Raw genomic sequence first — 27,153 nt, 5'->3', positions numbered from 1 at the left:
TTCCATCTTACTCCCCAGATGGCCACAAGAGCCAGGGCTGGGCCAGGCTGAAGTCATGAGCCAGGAACTCCAGCCTGGTCTTCCACAGGGGTGGCAGGGACCTAAGTACTCGGGTCATCAAGCAGGGAACTGGATAGAAAGCAGAGCAGGCCGGCGCCGCGGCTCACTAGGCTAATCCTCTGCCTTGCGGCGCCAGCACACTGGGTTCTAGTCCTGGTCAGGGCGCCAGATTCTGTCCCGGTTGCCCCTCTTCCAGGCCAGCTCTCTGCTGTGGCCCGGGAGTGCAGTACCTGGCTCCTGCCATCGGATCAGCGCGGTGCGCCAGCGGCAGCATGCCGGCCGCGGCAACCATTGGAGGGTGAACCAACGGCAAAGGAAGACCTTTCTCTCTGTCTCTGTCTCTCTCACTGTCCACTCTGCCTGTCAAAAAAGAAAAAAAAAAGAAAAAGAAAAGGGGGGGGCGGCAGAGCAGCCAGGACTTAAACTGGTGCTCAGATGGGGGAGCTGGTGTTGCATGAGGTGGCTTAACCCACTATGCTACAGTGCTGCCCTGTTTGGTGGCTGCCTGTTGGAGGTTCACTTGTTCTTATGGTTGAAGTGTGGGAAATCTCCTTTGCCTTCAGTGCAGCGGTGATAAAATAATTTGTTTGTTAAAAAAAATCTTATCCTTACCCTGAAGTTTCTTTTCTATCTCTTTGTCTAACTATTGATTGATCGACCTATAACTCAGTATCTTTGGCATCAGAGCTTCTCAGAGTGGGTTACACGAATCTTTTTTAAAAACAGGTTTCTTAAGTTATTTTAATGTATTCCTTTGCTTTGATTTATTTACCTCGTCTATGAATAAGTTACCACAGGAAGGGGAAGAAAACACAAACACTCCAATAGTTGGGGTGCATTTAAGAGAAATTAAATAAGATACTTTTTTTTCTTTACTATATTAGGATTTCTGCTAGTTTCATCCTTTAGTAATGGAAACCATCAGATGGCTAAACGAGAAAAACTAATGGAAAAAGCAGGTCTAATCCAATGCTACGGAAACACAAAAGCCCAGGATTCTCACTTTGGCTGGCCCAGCTACTCAGTCGGGGTCTCTCCCTCCTCTTAGTCCGACTGGGTTAGCAGTTGGGTAGTGGACAACGAACCAGAGATCCTCAGACTTCTGTCCTGAGGTTCCTATGGGTTGGGCCTGCCCCAGAGCCCTTAGTGCTTGGAGTGTCTGGGAGGCCAGGCTCGCTGGCATGGGGCCAGATAGCCACGCAGGTGTGCAGTGCTTCCCTGTGCCACCTGGCCGTCTCAGGTCTTGCTCTGCCTCCAGCCCAAAGTCCCCTCTTCCTTTCGCTCTCTCTTGACAGTCTCCTCGACTTTGAGCTTATGTGATCGTCTCTATTCTGCAATAAGTCTACTTTTTTCCCTTTCCTTTGATCTTCTACTTGAACAAGTACTTCAAATCCAGTCACTGGGCCTTGAGTTCTTCATCAAGTCACATCAGAGGCCATCTTTCTACTAAGTTTGAAATCAGACGCTGACTCATTTTCCACAAGTGAAAACTTTTGGCTAGGATTAACTTATTAAAATTTCCTTAATTGAGAGATAGTCTCTCCTTTTAGTTCAATGAGGAACCAAATCTCTCTAGTCTCCAGAGTCTGCCCCCTCCCTAGTTTCTCCCAAGTGATTTGTCCACAGTGGTTTTCTGATGTACATCTATTCCCCATTAAGGACAGAGACTGTCCAAGTCCTGTGGTCATGAGGACAGAAATCCTTTCAACGTACGGGGACATTAGCATGCAAGCAGAATCCATACGTCCTCATGACCCTTGCCACCTGTGCGATGCTCTTGCACAATCTCCTCTCTGGGAGCAGGTGGGGCACCTGTGACTCACCTCTACAACAAGGACCTGGCCACATCTCAGGGTGGCCTCCCGCCAACATCCTGCAAAAACTGAGGTCCTCAATCCTAACCAACAAGGAACTACACACTGAGACAACTACATGAGCTGGAAAGGAGGTTCTTCCCGCAAGGCAGGCCTAGATGAGATGGCAGCCCCAGTCCTCTCCTTGACGTTGGCTTTACGAGACCCTGAAGCAGAGAATCCCACTCAGCCATGTCCAGATTCCCAACTCACAGCAACTGTGAGATAAAGTGTTTTGTTTTAAGCTTCTGAGTTTATGATTGTAATAGAAAAGATTCTTATTTTAAAATGTATTTTAGTTGACCAGTAACAATTAGATTTTATATTTGCAGTATACAACATGATCTTCTGAAATATGTATATAATGTAGAATGGGTACATCAAATGATTAACACATGCATTACAATACATACTTCTGTCTTTTATGCAGGGAGAGCACTTAAAAGCTAGAATCCCAGCAATTTGCAAGCACACAATGCATCATCATTAACTGTAGTCAACGTGCAGTGCAATAGATCTTTGGAGCCCACTCCTCCCATCTAACCCAATCCCACCCCACTCCCAGCCACTGGTAACCAAATTTGTGGTATTATTGATACACAACAATAGATAACAAATACAATTCAGAATAAGAGACACCATTTCCTCCGAGGGAAGGGAATGGGTCATTTCCTCACACAAAGTGGTAGAAAATGATGAAGAAATCCTCCTGGAAAACACCATGGCTATTGTAGTCACTTGAAAAAAAGTTATAGCACAAGATCCAAATGATTCAGCTTTTTATGGCTTGGTCTATAAGGGTATTGTTATGGGCATAAATATCTCAATTTTTATTCCAAGTTCTTGCCCCCACAGAGATTAGAATTCAAAGCAGAGGCATACAAACAGTGCACAGTGAGAAAAGTATTTATTTAAAAGAGAGAGTGAACATATGTTCACACAAGAGATAGCTGTCATGAATGGGCCAGAGAGAGTTGCCTGCGAGGACAGAGCATGGGCAGAGGCCAGAGAAGGGCCCATAAGCCAGGTCCGGAAGCCAAAAAGAAGAAAGGCATTCCCATGTGTAACCATCACTGATGGAGTAGGGGGTGGCAGGCTAACTGAATATGCGAGTGGTGTGGAGTCTGGGCGGTGTTCAGTGAACATACAGCTTTCTGGGCTTCCTGGTCCCTCCACTGGAGTTTAACTTCCATTTGGCCATTATGATGTCTCCTCCTTCCTGTTCCCAGATACACAGGTGCATCACGGGAAAGAGGTCATACTGGATTGACAGGTAAAGGGTGGAGTTAGAATGATGGCCTAGAGGCAGAAACCATGAGGAACATCTTCCACTTCACTTCTTGCTATCTGATCTTTCTGCTTTGTTCCACATTTCAGTATCTGTCAGGATTAGCTAATTGTACCAGAAGCCCAACTATAGTTTCTTAAATAGTAAGGTATTTTTTTTTTTTTTTTGATAGGCAGAGTTAGACAGAAAGAGAGAGACAGAGAGAAAAGTCTTCTTTCTGTTGGTTCACCCCCGTAAATGGCCGCCTCGGTCGGCACACTGCACCGATCTGAAGCCAGGAGCCAGGTGCTTCCTCCTGGTCTCCATGAGGGTGCAGGGCCCAAGAACTTGGGCCATCCTCCACTGCACTCCTGGGCCACACCAGAGAGCTGGACTGGAAGAGGAGCAACTGGGACAGAATCCGGCGCCCCAACCGGGACTAAAACCCGGAGTGCCGGCACCGCAGGCAGAGGATTAGCCTCGTGAGCCGCGGTGCCAGCCTAAATAGTAAGGTATTTATTTTCCTCATGAACCAAGATGTCTGTAGGTGGGGGCTTGGGTGGCAATACTGGGACCCAAACTTCTATCTTCCTGTTCAGGAATCCTTAGTGGATGCCATCTTCATGGCTATAAGATGCCGGCTGCACCTCCAGGTGATCTATGTGAGCCAAAGAAGGGTGGAGACTAAAGGGCAACCATGGATTCCAGCTGCTTGTTTAAAAAGCAAAGCTTCTACCAAGCAGCTTCTACTTTCTTCAGTGAGTGGAACAGAATAATGCTGCACTTGCAATGGGGCCTGTGTATCTTTATCTAGGTATTTTTCTGAGATACACCCAAACAGAATCAGGGTCTGTTAGCACGATCTGTTAGAAGTGAATGGACATTGCATGGGCTACTAAGGGTGTCTGGTAGCGCAGTCAGCTACTTCAACGAAAGTCTCTGCTTGGAAGAACAAAACTTACAGAGTAACCCTTGGAGCTAATGAGACCAGGTGCATGATCAAGATTTGGAGGTCACCTAATTTAGCTATCTCCCTTCCCTACCTACACATCTACTGATGAATTATTACTATTTAAATTATTTGAGTGAGAGAGAGAGAAAGATAGAAAGCTCTTGTCTGCTGGTTCATTCCCCAGATGCCTGTAACAGTGGCCAGGCTGGACCAAGCCAAAGCCAGAAGACAAGAACTTAATGCCCGTCTCCCATGTGGGTGGCAGGAACCCAACTACTGCAGCCATCACTGCTGCCTCCCAAGGTGTGCATCAGCAGCAGCTAGAATCAGGAGCCAGAGCCGGGTCTCGAACTCAGGCTCTCCAACGTAGGAAGCAGGCTCTGCTAGGCCAGACACCTGCTCCTGTTAGGGTACTGTTTGGGATTTGATAGGTTACCTGACTCCTTTTCATTTCTATGTTAAACTGTTTCGCTTTGCTCCAGTTTTATAATTAATGCTTCATTGTCTCAAGAGGGCTCTAGACATCTGCTTTGTTCACCTCTCATACAATCTTTGTAAGTAAAACAAGAATTCCTGCCACAGTCCAGACAGCCTCTTGGCATCAAAGGTCAGCTTCCCTGCCTCCTAGGGCAGCCAGGTGAGTTATGTGTGTGACTTATGTGAGTTATGCACACATAAGGGTGAGAGACCACCTCTTCCTTCCCCTTCATGCCTCTTAGTTCAAATCTGAAGGTTTAAAATGAAACAGAAGTGTCAATTAGGGAGAACTGGGCAAGAAATAATGGGTTTGGGTAGCCCTATGTTTGAGGCCACTTGAGCAATATCTGACATAATCACAATCTAATTTTCTAATAGATTGCAAGCCCGGAACCAGAGACCTCACTTAAGCCAAACCCTGTCAAGTTAATGGTGCTTTGTGCTAACCACATATGGATGAACATAAATTACATTTTCTCTTGTCAGGCCCCTGTTGTATGTATAAACCTTCTGGAACCTCCCCTCAAAGGTTATTAGTTCCTCTTCTTTTCTCCTTTATGTCATAGGTCATCTAATGTCAATATAATAATAGCCACTAACCTTCTAGAAACTAAGCTATAAAAAAATTATGTCTTCCATGTTCAATGGCTGCAATAGATACTCAATATTGCAAACACATGAAAACAATTTAAGAGTGTGATATCACAGTTGTTCAGAAAAAAAAGTGAACAATCCTATCTATACTTTCATTCCAATATTTTTATTATTCCTTCAGGTGTTATACAAAGAACATGCTCACCCTGCTGGATAGCTCATCCTCTCTTTGTACAATTTCTGTGGCAGAGGGAGCCATAAACAAAACGCATCTTGGATAGCAGGTTTCCTGGTATCACATGTTCAGGCCAACCATATCTAGGAAACTCTAACATTTCAAATGACTTAACTTGGCAGGCATAGATGTAGATTGTAAGAAATTGACACGATTCATGTAGACACATTTGTGGGTTTTCTTGGAAACAGTAGAGCCTCACTGATGGATATTTTGCATTTTCACTAAAGCTCACTGCTTTCTCCTGTGTGTCATAGATAATTTTTTACCACCAAATAATGATTTTCCAGTAGATAAATGGGCAAGCAACATAAAAATGTAATTCCCAAAGGAGGAAATCAAACACATCTCATCAACATGTGTCTTCTCTATATGTTCAGTCTCATTAGCAAATGAAAGAAATGTAACTTTTAAAAACTTATGTTATGGGGGCTGGCCCCGTGGCTCACTTGGTTAATCCTCTGCCTGCAGCACCGGCATCCCATTTGGGCACCAGGTTCTAGTCCTGGTTGCTCCTCTTCCAGTCCCGCTCTCTGGTGTGGCCCGGAAGGGCAGTGGAGGATGGCCTAGGTACTTGGGCGCCTACACCCACGTGGGAGACCAGGAGGAAGTATCTGGCTCCTGGCTTCGGATCGGCATAGCGCGCCGGCCGTAGCAGCCATTTGGGGGGTGAACCAACAGAAAATGGAAGACCTTTCTCTCTGTCTCTCTAACTCATCTGTCAAAACAAACAAACAAACAAACAAACAAACAAACTTATGGTGACTTATCAGGCTGGGAGCTGAGAGAGGAGTGGTCTCATTACAAGGGTGGAGTCCCTGGGCTATGTCAGGCTGTGGGAACTGCAGACATGCCCAGGTCTCCCTAGCTTGCAGGAGTTTATGGCGTAAATTCTTGAGGAGGTAGGGAAAATGGAAAATACATCATCAGTCCTCCTCCCAGCTAGAATGTAAACCAAACCCCTGGACAATGCCTTGGATGCGGATGCTGGATACCATTAGGTCCTGGTCTTCTACCCTCTCTCCTTTAGCTTAAAGTTTCCTTGTCCAGTTTTTGTGATTGCAAGTCAACTTCTTACTAAGATTAGCTGAGTGAATTATTGAAGGAGTGGTCCAGTGTCCCCACAAGGGCCCTAACCACCTGGCCCATGAGATTATTTCTCCTATAGATAGCATTTCGATGTTCAGTCTTTTCTTGAGGGGTTTCTTTTCCAGGAACCCCAGGCCCTGAGCAAAAGGTAACCACCCCTACATGCAGCCCCCAGACTGAATGGGAACCCACTTTGCCATCATCAAAATTCTCTAAAAGACATGATACCACTGACCATTCAAAGGACTGTTTGGCCAACGACCAGGACTGAAGATGCACCTGTCAGCTCAGCTTCAACCTATAAGAACCTTTACTCCTAACCCCTCTGGGTGCCCTGGAATTAAGCAACGGTTTTCCTGACTCCTTACTGTATACAACGAATACCTCCTTCTCCATGCTGGTGGCAGTAACTGGCTTGGTGTGCATCAGGCAAGTGCCAGTTTTAGCGGTTCTGTAGCAGTTCATCCACTTTAGGGGTGCCCTATAGCAGAAGTGTGACAACAGTTCTCAACAAGAACTTACTGAACTTAGCCCAGAAGTTGGGCTCCAGGGCTCCCTTCCATTACATGGTGATTTGGGACTCCTTATGAAGCTGAACCAAACGAAGACGTCTTTGGCCAAGGGTAGAGCTTCCTCAGACAGTGGGATCTGAGGCTCTCCATCAGCTCTGCTTTCCCTTGAATTGGCTTCACTCCAAGCAGGCTCTTTCTGCGAGGTGGCCCTTGGTGGGTCACTTAGCATCTCAAGTCCTCAGGTTCCTCATTCTAGAAAAATGGAGCTTTAAGCCACCTGCACAAGTGCACTGTGAAGACCCAGTGAGAGAAAGCATATTGATACCAACCTGCTTATTAGTAATTTCCAATAGTAATAAGCTTGTGGGCTCTTGCCATGTATTCTGAATACTGGCTCAAATAGACCCGACAACGTGCTAAGTTTTAAAGATGCTTATTCAGTGAGAGAAATGCACGGGAGAGTGACACTGAGCTTTATTTAGGGGAGAGAGAAGTCTAGAAGCTAAGTTGAGTCCATCCCAAGCAGAAAGCAGGCCAGAAGCAAGCCACATGGAGCAAGCGTGCAGGCAGGTAGCCAGAGAGTGGGCAGCCCAAAGGCCTCATGCATCTAAGGTGCAGGTAGCAAGGGCAATAAAGGGGGGGGGGGCACCATGTTCCAGGCCTTTTATCCACTCCCAAAGGGGCGTGGTTACGTAGCCTGATTGGCAGGTGAGCATCCAGGTGGGATCAGGTAGGGGCTTGAGATCACACAGAGGCGTGGTGAGGGCGTGGTCTTCCAGATCACAAACCTAATGGATTTTACGCTATCTGCCTGCCTACACCAATATGAGAATGCTTGCAAACTGCAACACTTCACAGGACTTTGTTAGCTGTCAAGAGCTCAAAACAAGTGTCTCCGGCTCTTAATTTGATATCTGTGCTTTTCTGTTTCTGATTATAAATAAAATGACACAGATTTTGTTCAGCAGGACAGCTTGCAATCGGGCACCTAGGGGGAAAAGTGTCATCCTCTTTATCGAGAATATGAAGATATTCTTTCTAAAATTAGCATTAAAAGAATTGAGTTCTGGGGCCCTGGGAGCTAGGGAGATATCTCAGGGCCCTCAACGTGTGTGTGTGTGTGTGTGTGTGTGTGTGTGTGTGTGTGTTGGGGGAGGGGGCAGTGGGCAGAACCTGAATGGAAGCAGCTGCCCTGTTAATCGGAACAGCTCTGCTTTGGTGAGTTTTCTACGTCTTGATTCTGGGTAAGATTTTCTATCAAAAAGGACAGTGGTAAGATGGTCTTCCCGCCTTCTTCTCTGTCAGCCCCCAGGGCTGCTCTGGCTCGTCCGCCCTGCCCTCCCGCCTCTCAGAGCTATTGTAAAAGAAAGCTGACTGGAAACCGAACGGGAAACCAGGACAGACCTCGCAGAAGGAAAGCGAGGACGTGAATGGGTCTGATGGACGGGAAGCCACGGCCCCCGCCCGCCTCCCTCCTCCGAACCCGCAGAAACCACCGGCTCCCGGGACGAACCCCAAGCTTGCTGCGTGTTAATAAAAAACAAACAGAAAACCTCCCCTGGATGCCGCCCCAGATGAGTCTGGGACACGGCGCCCATGTTTGTGTTAGAAAACGGCCCGAGACCGCAGAGAAGACGCAGAACTCAATGTTGTATGCGAAAGGAGGCCTGCGATGGCTGGGCGACACCGTTCCCAGGCGTCCTCACCCAGCCCTCCGACGGAGGCAGGAGACAGCCCGGGCTGCCCCCAGGGGCCACGGCCGCGCACAACCTAAGGCGTCTGAAAACGCTGGGGGCACGGTTAAGACAAGCCTCCGAGCCTAGCGGGGCTCACGGCGCCCCCTGGCGGTGAGCGGTTGGGGATGTCCCGGCCCTTCGCTCCTGCACGGCCCGCCCAGCCTCTCGGCGCGCACCCGCGGCTCGGCTTCCGGCAACAGGCGCGAGAGTCCCCGGGGACAAGTTTCTGGGGCGGGCCCTCAGAGCTCTGCATCCATTCGCAGAGAGAGGATGACGGACACCCCCTGCGTCCAATGGGCGTCGTGCTCGTGCCGGCCTGGCGGACCCGCGAGCTCCAGCCGGGCATCGGACCCCCTCCGAAGCGGCCGCGTGGTCCTGCATCCCGCGGCCAGCCACGCAAAGCCAAACCCAGCTCCCAGAGACACTGCGAGGGAAGGGCCAGCCTTGAGAGGGGCGCTGCTGCCCGCCCGATCCTTGCCTTGCCATCCCGGGCCTGCAGCCCCCACTTCCCGACCCCCGCCTTGGGGACGGCGGCCTCGCACTAGGCCCCGCTCCCGGGGTTCCCCACCAGCGCCCCTTTCGGCCGGGGCTATTCGGGGCCTGCAGCTGGGGCTCGGGCCGCGCGCTCCTCCACGCCCGCCCGCCCGCCGCCGGCCCCGCTTTCACTTTCGGTCGCGGAGGCTCCAGGCGGGCGGCGGCGGCGGCGGCGGCGCGAGGGTGAGCAGGGGCGCGGGGCCCGGGTGCGGGCAGGGGGCTGCGGGGCGGGCCCCTTCCCTGAGGGCTCCCGGGAGGGCCGCGGGCGCCGCGGGCACCAGCCCGGCGGGAGGAGGCGGCGGGCGCCGGCCGGCTGCTGCTCTGCGCTGGCTCCGTGCGCGCCCCGGCCGGGTGCAGCCGGCCCCTCGTGGGCCGGGGGCTGGGGACCCCGCGCGAGGGCGGCTGAGAAAGGAGGGTGGCCCCTGGCTGAGCCCTGGGGAGGGGCGGGCCGCAGGTGTCCCCCGGGTCGCTGCCCAGCCGCCTTAACCCGTACTCACCCGTATTTCTCGCTCCCGCTTCGCTCGGGAGCTACCCGGGTTTTATTATTTAATTATCTTAAGCAAATTAAATGTCCCTGCGGGTGCCTCCCAAGCCAGGTGGGCCTCGGAGTTAATCCGTGAGAGGAAGGGGAAGCAGGTGCTTCCCCAGTGCTCTCGGCCAATGGACGTTTATGGTGCGGGCCAGTTCAGAAACGGCTGTTTTCTAGAGAATGCCCGAATTTACTCTGAACTTAGGCTGTGGTCAACAGTCTGGCGGTGGGGTGGGGTGGGGGGAGCACTAGGCAGACTTTACAGGATTGGTTAGAGTCCCTTCCCTGAGGATTTGGCCATGCACCACGTATTCCAGTTAAGGCCCGGTTGCCAGCGGCCTCCTTGGTGAGGCAGAATCGAAAGCAGCCTACACAGAGTCGTTGCAAAGGCACCTTAGACTCTTCCTGGCGGAGAGGTGAACTTAGCCAACAGCCTGCTGCCCTTCCATCGGGATCACTGAAAGTGAAAGACGCTCTGCTTGTGGCTGGTCCGATGCCAAAGGGAGATCCTTTCAAAAACTGTTTGAGGCAGTACAGTCAGGTTCAGGGACATTGTTGAAAGCCTTTAGCTCCACGCTCTAGACCTGTGCCTTTAACTGCCTGTCTGCTTGATCCCCTTGGACGTCTCAGACATCACAAACTAAACCAAACGATGAACAAGATTCCCCTTCCATCCCGGCAATACAATTCAATCTGTTCCTCCCGAAGTCCCCCCCCAGCTCAGAGAAGATGCTCATTCTAGACACCTGGCCCCCAGGCCTGATGCTGACCTCTCTCACCCCCGACTTGGGTTTGCCCTGATACAAATGATGGGTCCATCCAGCGGGGCCTCTTCCACCTCTGCACAAGCCACAGGCTGAAGCCCTGCCCGGGTTCCTAACTGGCCTCCTCCCTTCATTCTCAGTGCTTTCCAGCCTTCCACTGTACACACAGCAGCCAAGCTGGTTTTTCTTAAAATGTGAACTGAGGCCGGCGCCGTGGCTCACTAGGCTAATCCTCCACCTAGCGGTGCCGGCACACCGGGCGGGTTCTAGTCCCGGTCGGGGCGCCGGATTCTGTCCTGGTTACCCCTCTTCCAGGCCAGCTCTCTGGCCCCGGAAGGCAGTGGAGGGTGGCCCAAGTGCTTGGGCCCTGCACCCCATGGGAGACCAGGAGGAAGCACCTGGCTCCTGCCTTCCGATCAGTGCGGTGTGCCAGCTGTGGCGGCCATTGTGGGGTGAACCAACGGCAAAGGAAGACCTTTCTCTCTGTCTCTCTCTCTCACTGTCCACTCTGCCTGTCAAAAAAAAAAAAAATGTGAACTGAACCCTGATACCTCCTAGCAAAAAATCCTTGCAGTGGCTCCTTACCACCCTTAGGAACCGTCCGAAGTCCTAACCAAGCCTGCAAGGCTGCCTGGTCCCAAACAGCGCCCTCTACTGTCTCTGAGCCTGCAAAGGCGCGTACAGGTCCCTCTTGGCACACTGCCTTGTCTTCGCTAACTTGTGTTTGTCCTGTGCGTCTCAGCTGAAATATTTTAGCCCCTTTGCCAGTGGAGATCCTTCTGCCTTTACACTCTTTTAGTTCATGTGTGTGGTGGTTAATGAGGCTGTGCCTTTGTCCGATCTCATTAAAAACCCCCAGCTCCTGCTGTGAGGTCAGAGACCTGGTGTTGCTGGCTCTTAGCAATTGATTCTGAATAAATACATGTAGAACCCGTTCAGTGTTCCCAACAATCCTGTGAGAGAGATGTTGTTATTTCACACGTGAAGAAAATACAACTGGAAATAAAGAGGCAGCTGGATCAACTTGCCCAGGGTCACAGTGTCGGGTGGCAGAGCAGGAGCTCAAAGCTGGGCGTTTTCCTGGCTGCAAACTTAGTATATGTGAGTGTGTTAGTATATATCTACAGTTATTTATGAGGCTGTTTTCAAAATTGCGTGGTAAATGGAATTAAAAGGTGGTTACTTGGGTGCAAAAAATTCTTCAAATATTTGTATACGAGGGCCTTTTAAACACCCACTAAAAATTAATATGAAAAAATGGTGCATGGGTTGAAAATTTTTTTTGCACCAAAATACTTTTTTTAGTAAATATTTGTTTATATTTTTATTTCACTACATTTGTAGGCAATCCTGGAAGCTGCGGCTCAGCTTTCTTAAGTGAGAGAATGGGCATAACGGGCAAAGGCAGAATGAATAGCATATCACGTGGGAAATCAGGACACAGAGAGGTCTCAGTACAAAACCTGGGAAATGGGGAAGAGCAGGGAGCTGGTGATTACAGACTTGGATTGCATTTCCACTCATGTGAACTTGGCTGAGCTATGGGAATGTTTGCTTCTGTTTCCCCACTCAGAGCGGGGATGCCAGGCTGTTGGAATGAGGTAACTTGTAAGGCGCCAGGCACTGTGTAGGAGCTCAGTCTTGTTGGTTCTTTAATCCTCCTCGGCTTTGGTCTTTTTAAGTGTAAGTGGTGTTTAACTTCAAAAAGAATGGCACTGTTCTCGGGAGGGACTGCAGCTTTTGAGAGCCTTGGCATCACTTTGAGAGCTGCTAATAAGACCTGACTCCAGGAGGCCAGCCAAGACTGAGAAACACTGTTTCAGGTTGGAGCAGATACTATTAAAGGCGAAGCCAGACAAGAAGAGTTTATTCTTCAGGAGAAAAGCTCACAGGCTGTTGGGGATTAGCAGGAGACCTGCATCTGTGAAATCCTTAATTACACTCACGGTTTTTTTTCATCAGCCCCCCCCCCCCCACGTGAAGGTGTCATTCCAGGGGCTTTGGGAAATACAGAGGCAAGCATACTGTTGTCTTCAGGCGTTTACAGCGTAGTAGGGGAAGAATGAGAAGTGTTCAGTGAGTTTCAGAGGAAGCAGTGCCCGGGCCACACGAAGCTTTCCCTGGGATTCCTCATTTGAGTTGCACCTTGAATGATAGAAGCTTGAGGTGGGGGGGGGGGGGGGGCCTTGAGCAGAGATGTGTGCAGAGTAAAGGACTGTGCACATTCTCGAACAGCCAAGCCCCACAGTGAATCCTGGGGTGCGCACATGGGGGCTTGTGTTTTGAGATAAGGTAGCAAGCAGCCTTGATTTCCACGCTGTAGGCTGTGGAAAGCCCAGGTTTCCTGGCTGAGAAGGCTAAGTAAGGGGTGACACCTGTGAATGACTCTTAGGGAAATTGCCCAGTCTTCCAGTCTCACATACCAAGTGGGTGCCCAGGATGTTCCAGACCAGTGAGACACAACCCCTGCCTCGGGGGAGCTGATAATTTAGAAAGGAGAAACCGACATGTGAACAATTAAATTCTCCAGAGTGTTCCGGGTCCTAAGATGTCTTGCCTAGAATTCAACAGAACACAAAATGTAGCAGATTGGGGTGGTTGGTGCTGATTATAAACGTCTTCTGGCTTTTAAGTCAGGAACATAGCCTTTTAGGGAAGATCCAGCACTTAGCCAAGTTTGCATTATTTATCCATCGCCTGTGGGTGAATACATTCTAGCACTCATTATTTATCCATGAACTGTGGATGAATACATCCTAGCACTTGCGCTGTCTACCTTAACTGACCCTTGTGGTTTCCCGGCCCGGGACACAGTATTGTTCTCTTCAGCCCTTTCATGGGCGCCACCCAGCAAAGCCTTACATTCAAGCTCTCACCACTGACCCTGGTCAGCAGCCTGTGGGCCTTTCTGTTGGCCCAGCACCAATTGGAATTTTTACACATTTCCTCTTGGGCTGTTGGAGAATACTTGGGGACTTCAAACCTGCCCCCTTCAGAGCTCTGTACCACCTTGGGGTGAGAGGCGCACCTGCTAAGCCAACACTGTCAGGAGTTCCTGATGGAAGAGGACACTAAGTGTCTTTACTCTCTGGTCTTCTCATGGACTTCCTGGCAAATCCATCACTCTGCCCTGGCCCTGGTATTTGCTACTATAATGGTATTTAAACTTCAGTTTTCTCCAGATTGTTCCACTCCCCCATGGCTACAAGCATCCTTTAGTTGGTTCTCAGATAAGAGAACAAACAAAAATTAAAACAAAACAAACCTGTTCTTCCTGTTCACACATTTCTGGCTCATCTGTGTGGTGCCTTTTGAAGTCTCATTCTTTCTGTGTATCTCCCAGATCCACTCCATGGGGGAAGCAGAAATAGGTATCTTTATTTTTGTTTTTAACCTAAAAGTTAGTTTTTATTTATTTGAAAAGCAGAGCAGGGGAGAGAGAGAGAGAGGAAAGAGATGCATCTTGGGTCTGCTGGTTTACTCCCCAAATGCCCACAGCAGCCAGGCCTGGATCAGGCCAAAGCCAGGATCCAGGAATCCCATTCAGTCTCCAACCTGGGTGGCAGGGATCTAAGTACTTGAGTCATCACCTGCTGGCTTCCAGGGTGTGCGATAGCAGGACGTGGAGGTAAGACTTGATCCCAGGCAGTTTGATACCAGATACAGGCTTCCCAAGCTGTGCCTAACAAGATGTGCCACAGTGCCCACCCGGAAGTAGGTACCTTTAGCAGTGTGTCTGGGAAGGGAGTGAACCAGTGGATGGAGGGGGCCACATCAGCATCCTACCACATGGCACAGAAGGGATAAGGCCTGGATTTGACAAGGTTTATTTTGTAGGTTCAGTCCTGGTTCGTCAGTAGAATCTCTGAGAAGTTAAACAACAAAAACAAAATTGAATCCTTGACCCCGTCACCATAGACTCTAGCATGATTGTTGTCAGTAGGGAGCCAGGCCCCAGGAATTGTAGAAGTTTCCTGGGGGACGTTGGTCTGCAGCCAGTTGAGAACCACTGGCATCTGGAGAGGAAGAATCTCCTGTCCCATTATCTTTTTGAGGGGTCCACAATGCAGTTACTTCTTTGCTCATCTGATCCAAGTGTCCAGAAGCCAGAGGACTTTGAATGAGTTAGTACCAGCTGTCAGAGCTCACATGGTAGGGGTCCCTCCTGGAAAACACCCATTAAAGAAGCACTTTTTGGGGCTGGTGCTGTGGGGTAGTAGGCTGAGCCTTTGCCTGCAGCACCGGCATCCATATGGGTGCTGGTTTGATTCCAGCTGCTCTCCTACCGATCCAGCTCCCTGCTAGCGTGCCTGGGAAAGCAGTGGAAGGTGGCCTGGGTGCTTGGGCCACGGCAGCCACTTGGGAGACCTGGAAGAAGCTCTTGGCTCCTGGCTTTGAATAGGCCCAGTTCTGGCCATTATGGCCATTTAGGGAGTGAACCAGTGAATGGAAGACTCTCTTTCTCTCTCTCTCTCCCTCTCTCTCTCACTCTGTCTCTCCCTCTCTTTGTCTGTGACTCTGCCTCTTAAATAAATAAATACATCTTTAAAAGAAAAGAAGAATGTTTATATAGGAGAGAGGCAAACTACATTTTTTTTTTTATTTTTTGACAGACAGAGTGGACAGTGAGAGAGAGAGACAGAGAGAAAGGTCTTCCTTTGCCGTTGGTTCACCCTCCAATGGCTGCCGCGGCCGGCGCGCTGCGGCCGGCGCACTGCGCTGATCCGATGGCAGGAGCCAGGAGCCAGGAGCCAGGAGCCAGGTGCCAGGTACTTTTCCTGGTCTCCCATGGGGTGCAGGGCCCAAGCACCTGGGCCATCCTCCACTGCACTCCCTGGCCACAGCAGAGAGCTGGCCTGGAAGAGGGGCAACCGGGACAGAATCCGGTGCCCTGACCGGGACTAGAACCCGGTGTGCCGGCGCTGCTAGGCGGAGGATTAGCCTAGTGTGCCGTGGCGCTGGCCGCTACATTTGATTCTTAGGACATGATTGCCAAAGCTTTTTTTTTTTTTTTTTTTTTTTAAGATTTTATTTATTTATTTGAGAGGCTGAGTCACAGACAGACAGAGGGAGAGACAAAAAGGTCCTCCATCTGCTGGTTCACTCCCCAGATAGCTGCAATAGCCCAAGCTGAGCCGATCCAAAGCCAGGAGCCAGGAGCTTCTTCCAGGTCTCCCACGTGGGTGCAGGGGCCCAAGCACTTGGGCCATCTTCCACTGCTTTCCCAGGCCATTGCAGAGAGCTAGATTGGAAGATAAGCAGCTGGGACACAAACCATCGCCCGTATGGGATGCCAGCGCTGCAGGCGGAGGCTTAACCTACTATACCACAGCATCAGCCCCTGCCAACATTCTTAAAATTCACATAACTTTTATGTCTCCTGGCCTTTAAAATGAAGTATAAAATATGGATATGGTTGCAGTGTGAATCCCCGCATGCTTTGAGCATAATCTTGGAATTATTCCTCTCCTTGCCTTATGAACACCGTTCTCCATCAAGTCCCCTGGGGTTCCCTTCTGCAACCCTTTATGCTTTGTGCTTCAGTTCCTGTCCTGGTTTGGCCTACCTGCAATGTTTTCCAAGTCTGACCTGTCTTGTCTCTTTGAATATATCATTCTACTCTTCCCAACACATTTATTCATTATCTTTCTTAAAATACTCCACACTTTTTTTTAAGAAAAGGATTTATTTATTTGAAAGAGAGTTAAAGAGAGAAGGAGAGACAGAGATCTTCCATCCACTGGTTCACTCCCCAAATGACTGTGATATTCGGGGCTGGGCCAGGCTGAAGTTAGGAGCCAGGAACTCCATCAGGGTCTCCCACATGGGTGGTAGGGATCCAGACACTTGGGTCATCTTCCACTGCTTTCCCAGGTGCATTAGCAGGAAGCTGGATTGGAGGTGGGACTTGAACTGGTGTTCACACGGGATGCCGGTGTCGCAGGCAGCTGCTTAACCTGCTGTGCCACAATGCCTGCCCAACATGCTCCACATTTCTATACTATATTTTATTGTCCATGCATTAATGTTTCTCTTTTTAGAAGTTTTTGTTTTATTTGAGAGACAGGCACAGAGAGAAGAGAGAGAGAGAGAAACTGCTTCTCCTCCTCTCTACTGGATCATTGCTCAAATGCTGGGGACCTGGGAACTCTGTTGAGGCCTCTTATGTGTGTGGCAGGGACTCAACTACCTTAGCCATTGCTGCCTCCCAGGGTGCCCTTTCAGGAAGATGGGATATTGAGTGGAGCCAGGATGAGATGTGGGCATCCCCAGATGTCTGTCCTCGTGCAAGGATATTTTCTGTCCCTCCAGATTTTGTGAAGTCCTTCAGCATAGGGTCTGTGTCTTGGATATTATTATATCCCACAGAGTACTTAGCACACAGTTACAGTACTGCAGGCATTCAGCACATACGTTGGGTCTTCAAAAAGTTCTTGGAAAATGTGTATTGTGAAAAAACTATGCACGGACTTTCAGATTGTTTTGCAACAAAATATGTTTTATTTCAATTTTCCATTGACTTTTTAAAAATATTCATTTATTTGAAAGAGTTACAGAGAGAGGTAGAGACAGAGAGAGAGAGAGAGAGAGAGGTCTTCTATCCTCTGGTTCACTCCCCAGATAACTGCAATGGCCAGAGCTGAGCTGATCCGAAGCCAGGAGCCAGGAGCTTCCTCCAGGTCTCCCACATGGGTTCAGGGGCCCAAGGACTTGGGCCATCCTCCACTGCTTTCCTAGGCTATAGCAGGGAGCTGGATCGGAAGTGGAGCAGCTGGAGCTCAAACCGGTGCCCATGTGGTATGCCGGAGCTGCAGGCTGGGACTTTAACCTGCTGTGTCACAGTTTTAGCCCCTCCATTGACTTTTTTTTCCCCCATTGACTTTTGAAAAGTATTTTTATTGAAATGCCGAGAAATGCATGGAAGTGTTCTACTAACATTTTTCAGTCCCTTCATATTTGTTGGTTGATTGTAAGATACTCCTGGTGACTGACATGTTTGTCACAAGTTTTGTGAAGATCGCCATAAACCCTTTAAGTCATTCCTGGCTAAGTAAATGTCCCCTTGGGGCCTGACAATTGGATGGTGACAGCAATGTCCCTGAATGTGGCTGCTGTGGAAAGTTGTCTGTCTTCTCACCTTGCTGCTCAGTCTCCTTGGCCTCCTGTTTGAGCGTGGTGGGAAGCCAGGCCCACCTCCCAGTGCAGAAGCTGGGTCCACGTGCCTGTTTTCTCCATGTCCCTGCTGGGGAGCTGGGACACCTCTCCTCGGCTCCGACACCAGGACTTCAGGGCTGGGACTCTGAAGCATCCACGGGGACTGCAGAGCCACAGGGGCAGGGGAGAACTTCCTGGTAGAAGTTGCAGTGGTGTTGGTGTCTGCTCTCCAGGGCAGCAGGGCAGCCTCCTCCCAGGTCCAGCGTGGGTGGGGAATGGCGGCGGCATCCGGTGTTTCTCTGACGTGGTGCTGGCCATCCGCCTTTGCCTGTTTTCTGGCTCTGGGTTCCGAAATGTCCTACAGCTCCATTAGGGAGCTGCTCAGGCTCAGCCTCTGATGATTCCATTTCTGTCTGCATCAGCCAGTTGCTTGTTCCGTTTTGCATTCAGCCAGGAACCCTGACTGACAGAGTTCAGCCTTGAAGAGCATTCTGGTTGGTGTCAGTGACTGGTGCTCAGGGACCCCTTCTTCCTTGATATCTCGTAGTTTTGGAAGTTTGTTTCTATGTCAGTGCTGGGTGGGGGAATTCTGAAACTATGTTATTCTTGATTACACCTTAATGACTTTTTTGGTTTGTGCTGTGTGCTTTTGTGCCACTAGGTAGGTGGAGCTTGAAGATGGAGTCGCCGCCCCTGGGAAGGCCGCGTGCAAGCATGCCATTTCTGCTTCGTTCACTCTGGGCTCTCTTAGCCCTGTCAACTCCCTCACAGTGTCAGGACAGTGAAGCGACGTCTCCCAAGGCGACGAACGGGACCCCATTCCCGTGGGATAAAATGCGGCTTCCTGAGCACATCGTTCCGGTTCATTACGACCTCACGATCCACGCAAATCTCACCACGCTGACCTTCTGGGGAACCACGCAAGTCGAGGTCACAGCCAGCCGGCCCACCAGCACCATCATCCTGCACAGTCACCGCCTGCAGATCTCTAAGGCCACGCTCAGGAGAAGAGCTGGACAGGGGCTGCTGCAAGAACCGCTGAGGGTCCTGGAATATCCCCCCCACGAGCAAATTGCCCTTCTGGCCCCCGAGCCCCTGCTGGTGGGGCTCCCCTACACGGTCGTAATCGACTACGCTGGCAACCTCTCTGACACCTTCCACGGCTTCTACAAAAGCACCTACCGCACCAAGGAAGGGGAAGTCAGGTGAGTTCTTTTTTCATACCTTTTTTTAAGCTTCCAGTGCTGCCCATATTAAGTTTAAATTTCTTGGGGCCCGGTGCCGTGGCTCACTTGGTTAATCCTCCGCCCGCGGCGCCGGCATCCCATATGGGCGCCGGGTTCTAGTCCCGGTTGCTCCTCTTCCAGGCCAGCTCTCTGCTGTGGCCCAGGAGGGCAATGGAGGATGGCCCAAGTGCTTGGGCCCTGCACCCGCATGGAAGACCGGGAGGAGGCACCTGGCTCCTGGCTTTGGATTGGCGCAGCTCTGGCCGTGGCGGCCATTTGTGAGGTGAACCAACAGAAGGAAGACCTTTCTCTCTCTCTCTCTCTCTCTCTGTAACTCTGTCAAATTAAAAAAAAAAGTTTAAATTTCTTACATCAATAGGCTGTTTTTTTAAAAATTCCCTTTGTCAACAAGCTTTCTTCGTTTTTGCTTTTTCATTTTTTTTCATAGTGTTAAATACAGCCCCCGATCCTTTTCTTCCCTTTTTTCATTCTATTTTGACCACTTTTCTCCCTCCAGCTATGTAGACTGTAGACAGCTGTTTGAGTTCGGAGGCACAGTACAGTAATTGGCATCTTTAATTTCCGTGGCCCTTGCATTAGGTGTTTGCCTGCCGTAGACAGGGCTACTCAGCAGGTGTGGATTCTCTCGAAGCCTGGAGGCGTCGCCAGGCCCCACTGTCTCTGAGACTCTGGGTAGACTCCTTGCCACCTCCTGGCAACAGCAGTGGCCATGATCCTTGGCACTGCTTGTCTGGCCTCTGTTGTCACATGGCCATTCTCCCTGTGTCTCCTTCTGTCCCAACATCCATGGTTTTATGAGGACACCGGTCATATTGGATGAGGGCCGGCCTGATGGCTTCATTTTCGCCTGATTACATCTGCAAATATCTTATTTCCAAATCAGGTCACAGTCACAGACACTGGGGGCTGGGCCTTCAACCTACCTCCTGGCCAGGGGCAGATGCAGTTCAACCCATAGAGCCCAGTAGAAGAAATATTTTAAAGGAGAGGACTTATCTGGGGAGATTTTATCCTAAATTTTAAAATCAAATTTTCTGTTAGTAGATTATGCTAACTCTTATTTTTTCCCAATTCCACATTATTTTATTAAGGTGAAAAATTCAGATGCTGACAAAAATAATTTTTTCAAGGGTAAAATTTATCTGAAACAGACCCTCCCACACACACCCCCCAGAAATAACCACTACTTCTATTGCAGTAGAGTGGAGTTCTCCATGGTTAGGCATAAACATTAGTTTTTGTAACTGGAATAAGGTTATGTTTTCTATTTCCAAGGGAATTTTAAAAATTTGGCTTTATTCAAATATATGTTTGTGCATTGATTATTTAATCTTCTTTGAATGGAAATTTTAAATTGTTTCCAACTTCTCAGTATCATTACACTTTGATGAGCATCCTTATAAGTCATTCCTTTTTTGGGGGGGGGGATTTATTTATTTATTTTGAAAGAGTTACAGAGAAAGAGGGAGAGACAGAGAGAGATCCTGCATCTGCTGTTTACTCCCCAAATGGCTTCAATGGCTGGGCCTGGGCCAGGCCAAAACCAAGGGCCAGGAGCTTCATCCAGGTCTCTCATGTAGGTACAGGGGCCAGAGCACTTGGGCCATCTTTTTTTTTTTTTTTTTTTTTTGGCAGGCAGAGTTAGACAGTGAGAGAGAGAGAGAGACAGAGAGAAAGGGAGAAAGGTCTTCCTGCCGTTGGTTCACCCCTCAAATGGCTGCTACGGCCAGTGTGCTGCACCAATCTGAAGCCAGGAGCCAGGTGCTTCTTCCTGGTCTCCCATGCGGGTGCAGGGCCCAAGGACTTGGGCCATCCTCCACTGCACTCCCAGGCCACAGCAGAGAGCTGGCCTGGAAGAGGAGCAACTGGGACAGAACCTGCGCCCCAACCGGACTAGAACCCAGAGTACCTGTGCCATGAGTGGAGGGTTAGCCTAGTGAGCTGCGGCACCAGCCATAAGCACTTGGGCCATCTTCCACTGCTTTCCCAGGTGTATTAGCAGGGAGCTGGATTGGAAATGGAGCAGCCAGATCTTGAACTGGCCACTTATATAGGATGCCCATTATGCCACAATGCTGGCCCCAAATAATTTTTTTAGAATAAATTCTTAGAAGTAAACTTGGTAAATCAAAGAGTTTGCAAACTTTTGATATTTCTTCCTATATTTTTTCTAACCAATTCTAGGTGTTGGTGAACTCCTTAGAACAAAAAAAATCCAAAAAACCCTCCTTTTCATTTACATTACTGTGTTTAAACAAGTTGAACACATTTTGACATGTTTATTAATGAATTATAGATTTTTCTTCTTTTTACAAATTTGTGACCTTCACCTAAAATTTCACCTGGTTTTGGGGAATTTTCTCACTAATGTTTAATGATGGATGTCTGTCAAGGTGATTAACCCTCCTCAGATACTTTTCCATCCATGTTTCCAATTTCCAACATTCCTTGAACTTAGTTTATAACAGCTTCTGTCGTGTGGAATATTTTTTAAGTAGTGAAATCCATCGGTGTTGTGTTAACTTGCAAACAAGCACCCATCTTAGAATCCCTGGCATGCCACACTCAATTTTCATTTCTCTTGCCATGGTTTAGGGTACTGGCATCAACCCAGTTCGAACCCACTGCCGCTAGAATGGCCTTTCCCTGTTTCGACGAACCTGCCTTCAAAGCCAATTTCTCCATCAAGATCAGAAGGGAGCCGCGACACCTCGCCATCTCCAATATGCCGCTGGTGGGTACCTGTCCAGCCCTTTGCTGTGACCCGTGTCAGCAGAGGGACAGGTGCCACCCCCACCCAGGTCACCCGTTTTGTTTGTTGCTTGGTGGATAGAAGGCTGCTGATTTGCTTCTGTGTGCATGTGTGTGTCATTTCCAGCCCGTGCCTTGGTTTTCAGCCACAATGTATTTGGAGCCAAAGAAAAAAATTGCCCCTGAGATTTAGATTTTCAGTGAGAGTGACCTTCCAGGTTGTTGGTGCTGATCAGAGGGGCGCTGTGGAAGGCACCCAGGTCAGGCCGTGCACAAAGCACTTCTCTTAACGCTTTGTTGAAGAAGCCCTGTTTCTAGTGTATGCTTTCTGTCATCTCCTTCCACTGTAGACTCCTGTTAACGACACAGTTTACGATGAGATGTGCAAATGGCCAGGCAGAAAAAGAGAAGAGTAGTCTTCGGAATATCAGGGCACTGAAGGTGCATCACGACGGTTCGGCTCCCTTAAGGAAACCCATTATCTTCCAGTTCCAAAGCAGATGTGGACAGTGTTGCTTCTGATTTTTGAAAGCAATGAGAAGATGACAGTGCCAAACACATAAAGCTACCCAGTGAGGCCCATTGTCCTGTGATTCAGGTAGCCTGGACACCCAGCAGCTGGGCAGTCGTGAGGCCAGGGTGCACCGGCTCCTGGGAGTGCATCCTTTGTTCACTGTGGATGGGAAGCAGGGTGGCCGAGGCTTTGTCCAGGGGGCTGGAGGACGCTCAGCTTCATCTCTGCGCTGACCAGGGAGGTAGCATCTTAGCGTGATGGGGACCCTGAGAGCCACAGACCAACCTCTAGTGTAGTGCTTCTCAACCCTAGAACTCTGCACTGGCCTCAGAATAGCACAGAGATCTGTCCTCCCGTGTGAGTCAGCCCCTCCCAGAGGGCTGTGCTCCCTAGAAAGCACCCTTCTCATCGCTGGCAGCCGAGGGTATCTGCTCCCCACCCACCACATACATGAAAAGGTGAGAAACAGCTAACACTATTTTCCCGATGGGAAGTTTTTAAATTAATTTTTATTTATTTGAAAGGCAGAGAGACAGCTTCTATCTGCTGGTTTGCCCCCCAGATGTCTGCAACAGCCAGGACTGGGCCAGGCTGAAGCCAGGAGACAGGAACTCCCATCTGGGTCTCCCATGTGGGTGGCAGGGACCCAAGCACTGGAACCATCCCCTGCTGCCTCCCAGGGTACACATCAGCAGGAAGCTGGAGTCAGGAGCTGAGCTGGGGCTTGAACCCAGACACACAGATACGGGATGTGGGCATCCCAGGCACCATCTTAACTGCTGCACCAGATGCCTGTCCCCTAATAGAAACATGAGATGCAGAATATGCTTTTCAAATTACAGAGCCTTCTTCCGATATCATGATATTGCTCTCGGAACAGGAGTGTTTTCTAATTAGAGAGTGACCCAGCAGATGGAAGATTCATCTCTCTCTCTCTCTCTCTGTAACTGCCTTTCAAATAAATAACTGTTTTTGAAAAAAAGGGTATTCTACTTTCATAATTTCTAAAAAAGGTTTATTTATTTATTTGAAAGTTAGAGTTACACAGAGAGAGAAGGAGAGGCAGGGAGAGAGAGAGAGGTCTTCCATCCGCTGGTTCACTCCCCAATTGGTGCAATGGTTGGAGCTGCACTGATCTGAAGCCAGGAGCCAGGAGCTTCTTCTGGGTCTCCCACATGGGTGCAGGGGTCCAAGGACTTGGGGCCATCTTCTACTGCTTTCCCAGGCCATAGCAGAGAGCTGGATCAGAAGTGGAGCAGCAGGGACTACACCACAGTGCCAGTCCCCTGCTTTCATCATTTAAAAACAATAAGTTGCATATTGATGGTTGTATGACTTCATAAATATATTTAGAGCCACTGAATTATGTACATTAAAATGGTGCATTCTCTGATACGTGAGTTCTATCTCAACAAAAAGAACTCGAGTGAGTAGTCTGACTTTAATGTCTGAAGTATAACCAGGTAGGAGAGAACGCCCACACTGGGCACAGGAATGTCCTGCCGTGTTCTTTCACTGCTGTGTCTGTGTCACTGTGTCACTGGTCACTGGTTGCTCCTCAGCGTGTGCCCAGCGTGTTGGAGGACTGGCTCCCATGCTCACTGGAGTTTTCCTGGCTGCAGGTAAAATCTGTGACGGTTGCTGAGGGACTCGTGGAAGACCAGTTTGATGTCACCGTGAAGATGAGCACCTACCTGGTGGCCTTCATTGTTTCAGACTTCAAATCTGTCAGCAAGGTGACCAAGAGCGGAGTGAAGGTGAGCCTGTGACTGCCACGTAGGGCCACCAGCTTGTCCTGGTTTCCAAACTCGGAGTCCTGCAGCCTAGGGAACCCTCTCCCACCCCCCAAGTCTTGGTCGAGCCCAGACTTGTTGCTTGCCCTATTGTCCAAGATGGTCAGTTTCATGGTAAGCATCCCATAACAAAAACGGGGGCAGAGGTTGGCTTGGCATGAGTCATGATCTGAACTCCAGCATTGCCTGGATCTCTGACCTTGGCCTTGCTCCCTCTGGGACGTAGTTTGCACTTCCTTAGGGTAGGCCCTGCTTCTCAGACTGCTTCTGGGTGGAGCTGTCTGTGGTAAAGTAAAGGTCACCGACTCTGTGAGCAGGTCATCCCTGGCCGTGGGAGGTAGTAGGTAGAGCAACTGGTCTGGGGCAGTAGGCGGCTTAGGGAGAGCACTTGGGCCAGGGAATACTGGGGTGAAAGACCTTGCATCAAGGGGCACTTGCTCCTCGTGGTATAGTCCACTTGCATAGTGGACAACCTGTGCAACTGTCCGCCACAGCCCAGAATGCAGACAGGTCTTCTTCGAGGGGAGGAAGGGACAGTGTTGGAAGACCCTTCATCTATTTGTGCTGGTTTTCGCGAGGCTGACTGGGGAGGCTTCTCTTTCTGTTCCTCATGTGGAGGTGTTATCAGTACCTGGGGAGTTGCAGGTGAAGCTTGAGATGCGGAGGGAGGGAACACTGCCAATTCCAGGTGAAACCCTCAGTGAAAACACCTGCCCACGTTTCTCAGTCTTTTAGAGAGGATTCTTGTTATAACGTCAGACCCGTGCTAACATTTTCTATTTCTTGAGCCACATCGTATTTTCCTGTCGTGTGCCTGGCAATGGTTGTTTCTGAAGTCTCTGAGTGTCTGATTCTGGGTCTTGCTCTCCGTGAGGGCTGCTTTGTGGGTATCGCGAATCACGCCTCTGAGCGACAGGTGCCTTCTGGCAGAGAGACCTTGTTTGCTTCTGCAAGGTGATGGGGAATACCTGTTGGCCCGGGACCAGCTGCGGGAAATGATTGGCTGCAGGTTTGAATGGCGCAGTGATCTTAAGTCCACGAGGGTTGGCTTCTAACCACAGGTTCTCTCAGGCTTTCCCCATTCTCCCCTAAGGTGCACAAAAAGAGTGCGTGTCCCTGGGGGCGGCCTCCAGGCTGGGCCTCCTCATGGGCGCCCAGGGAGGGCATCTTAAGTGGGGTCAGGTGGGGAGCCACGGTGTGGGCCCCGTGCAGCTGCGGCTTGTACAGCGTGGACCGTTCTGACCAGGAGCTGGGTGTGCGCTTCCACCCCGCCTCCACCTTCCCAACCCCCTCCCACCCCTGCTATTTAACGCCGTGAGCCCAGTGGTAGCTGACCAGCCGTCATCAAGCTAGTGCCCGCCCAACCCGGGCTTCTGGGGGGGGGGGGGAGTTTTCGGAGGGTGGGGGTATTAGTGTTATGTAGGCGCCCTTCCGAACTTGGGGATCCTAGCGCGCAGCAAAGGTGGGGTTCTCACTGGGGACAGCCAGCAGTGTGCCCTGGCTGGAGGGTTCCAGGCTGGGATGCCACAAAGGTGCCAGCAGGGCAGGGAGAAACCCTGGGGCTCGCAGGACTCGACCAGGGGTTCCAAGCAGGTTCTGTTAGGATTCTGACAGCCATGGAGACAGGGGACTCGGAGACAGGCCAAGTGACAGAGGTTGGCAGATGTGTGCCAGGGAGCTGGGCACCGGGTGCAAGGCTTTTGTGGACTAGCCGTGGTTCCTGTAGCCGGAGTAAGTGGTAGCCACGTGGGATGCCAGGGTGGCCCAAGCCATGGCTTGGGTGTGGGGGGGAAGGGGACCCCCCCAGATGAAAACCAGGGCCACCGAAGGCAAGAGAGACCAAGACCAACAAGGTCGCCAGGCGAGTAACGGTGTCTGGAAGTCCAGGGTAGGCAAGTGGACCTGACGGAAACAAGACAGTGTGCATGGGCTTGGGGCCAAAAGACCCCGAGGAGCTCCTAGAAAGGCAAAAGCGCCGACCCCCACCCAGCACCCAAGGTGGGCTGAGGGCTGCAGGTAAGGGGCAGCCGAACTGGACCCGGCTGGGGCGCAGTGGCCCCTGCACCTCCCCTGGTAAAAGAACCTTGTCCCTCTTGACTTGGGCCATGAGACCAGGGCTGAGGCCCAGCCCTAGAGGCCCTTTGGGGCCACCTCCGTGGGCGAGGGCTACAGGTGAAGCTCCCTGTGCATCAGGGGCGGCACCCAACCTGATTGTGGAGTCAGCCAGGATCCTGGAGCTGGGAGCCCACCTGGACATCCTTGGTGAGTTTCCCCGGATTCTCGCCTCCCTTGCACTTGAGGGTCTGGGTCTCTGCCCCAGGCTCCCCTTGTTTCTAGGGCTAGCGTGTGCCTCTCTCGGGCTTTCCCACCCTCCCTCAAAATGGAAATTTTCAGGGATGGTCCCGTCCTATCCGACAGCTATTGGCTGTACCTGCCAGCCAGGCTGCCACCTTGCTGAGGCCTTAAGCTGAGGGCTGGGATCTTGTGATTTGGCGCAGACGGCCCTCTGTGGAGGGCCTAGATGTGCTCGGGCATCCCGGGTAGATCCTGTTTAAGATCTGGGATGTAGGCTGGTGCCAATGCTCAATAGGTTAATCCTCCGCCTTGCGGCACCGGCACACCGGGTTCTAGTCCCGGTCGGGGCACCGGATTCTGTCCCGGTTGCCCGTCTTCTAGGCCAGCTCTCTGCTATGGCCCGGGAGTGCAGTGGAGGATGGCCCAAGTGTTTGGGCCCTGCACCTGCATGGGAGACCAGGAAGAAGCACCTGGCTCCTGGCTTCGGATCAGCGCGGTGTGCCGGTCGCAGTGCGCCGGCCGCGGCGGCCACTGGAAGGTGAACCAACGGCAAAAAGGAAGACCTTTCTCTCTCTCTCTCTCTCTCTCTCTCTCTCTCTCTCTCTCTCTCTCCACTCTGCCTGTCAAAAAAAAAAAAAAAAAATCTGGGATGTCAGGGCTGAGAGACTCCACAAAGGGGCAGTGGGGAGCTGGATGCTTAGGGACCTGTTAGAGCCCCTGGGATGCCCAGTCCCAACCCATCCACTCTCTAGGTGGCAAGAAGTGTTCTCAGCTGTGGGTAACCAGATCCCATCTC

General features: G+C 50.6%; 1 protein-coding gene across 1 annotated transcript in view; it reads left to right on the top strand.

Moving 5' to 3' along the window:
* Positions 1 to 9,363: 9,363 nt before the first annotated feature.
* The window catches only part of ERAP1 (endoplasmic reticulum aminopeptidase 1), a 51,250-nt gene continuing 33,460 nt past the window's right edge, over positions 9,364 to 27,153 (top strand). The window contains exons 1-4 of the mRNA XM_002713943.5: positions 9,364 to 9,492; positions 18,419 to 18,962; positions 21,600 to 21,738; positions 23,892 to 24,026. Coding sequence (XP_002713989.4) covers positions 18,436 to 18,962; positions 21,600 to 21,738; positions 23,892 to 24,026 — 801 coding nt within the window. The 5' untranslated portion in view covers positions 9,364 to 9,492; positions 18,419 to 18,435. The remainder of the gene's footprint in view (positions 9,493 to 18,418; positions 18,963 to 21,599; positions 21,739 to 23,891; positions 24,027 to 27,153) is intronic.

The sequence above is a fragment of the Oryctolagus cuniculus genome, chromosome 14 (assembly GCF_964237555.1).
Source record: "Oryctolagus cuniculus chromosome 14, mOryCun1.1, whole genome shotgun sequence".
Classification (NCBI taxonomy): Eukaryota; Metazoa; Chordata; class Mammalia; order Lagomorpha; family Leporidae; genus Oryctolagus; species Oryctolagus cuniculus.
Note: the sequence above shows the minus strand (reverse complement) of the source record. Positions and strands in the feature narration are given on the sequence as shown.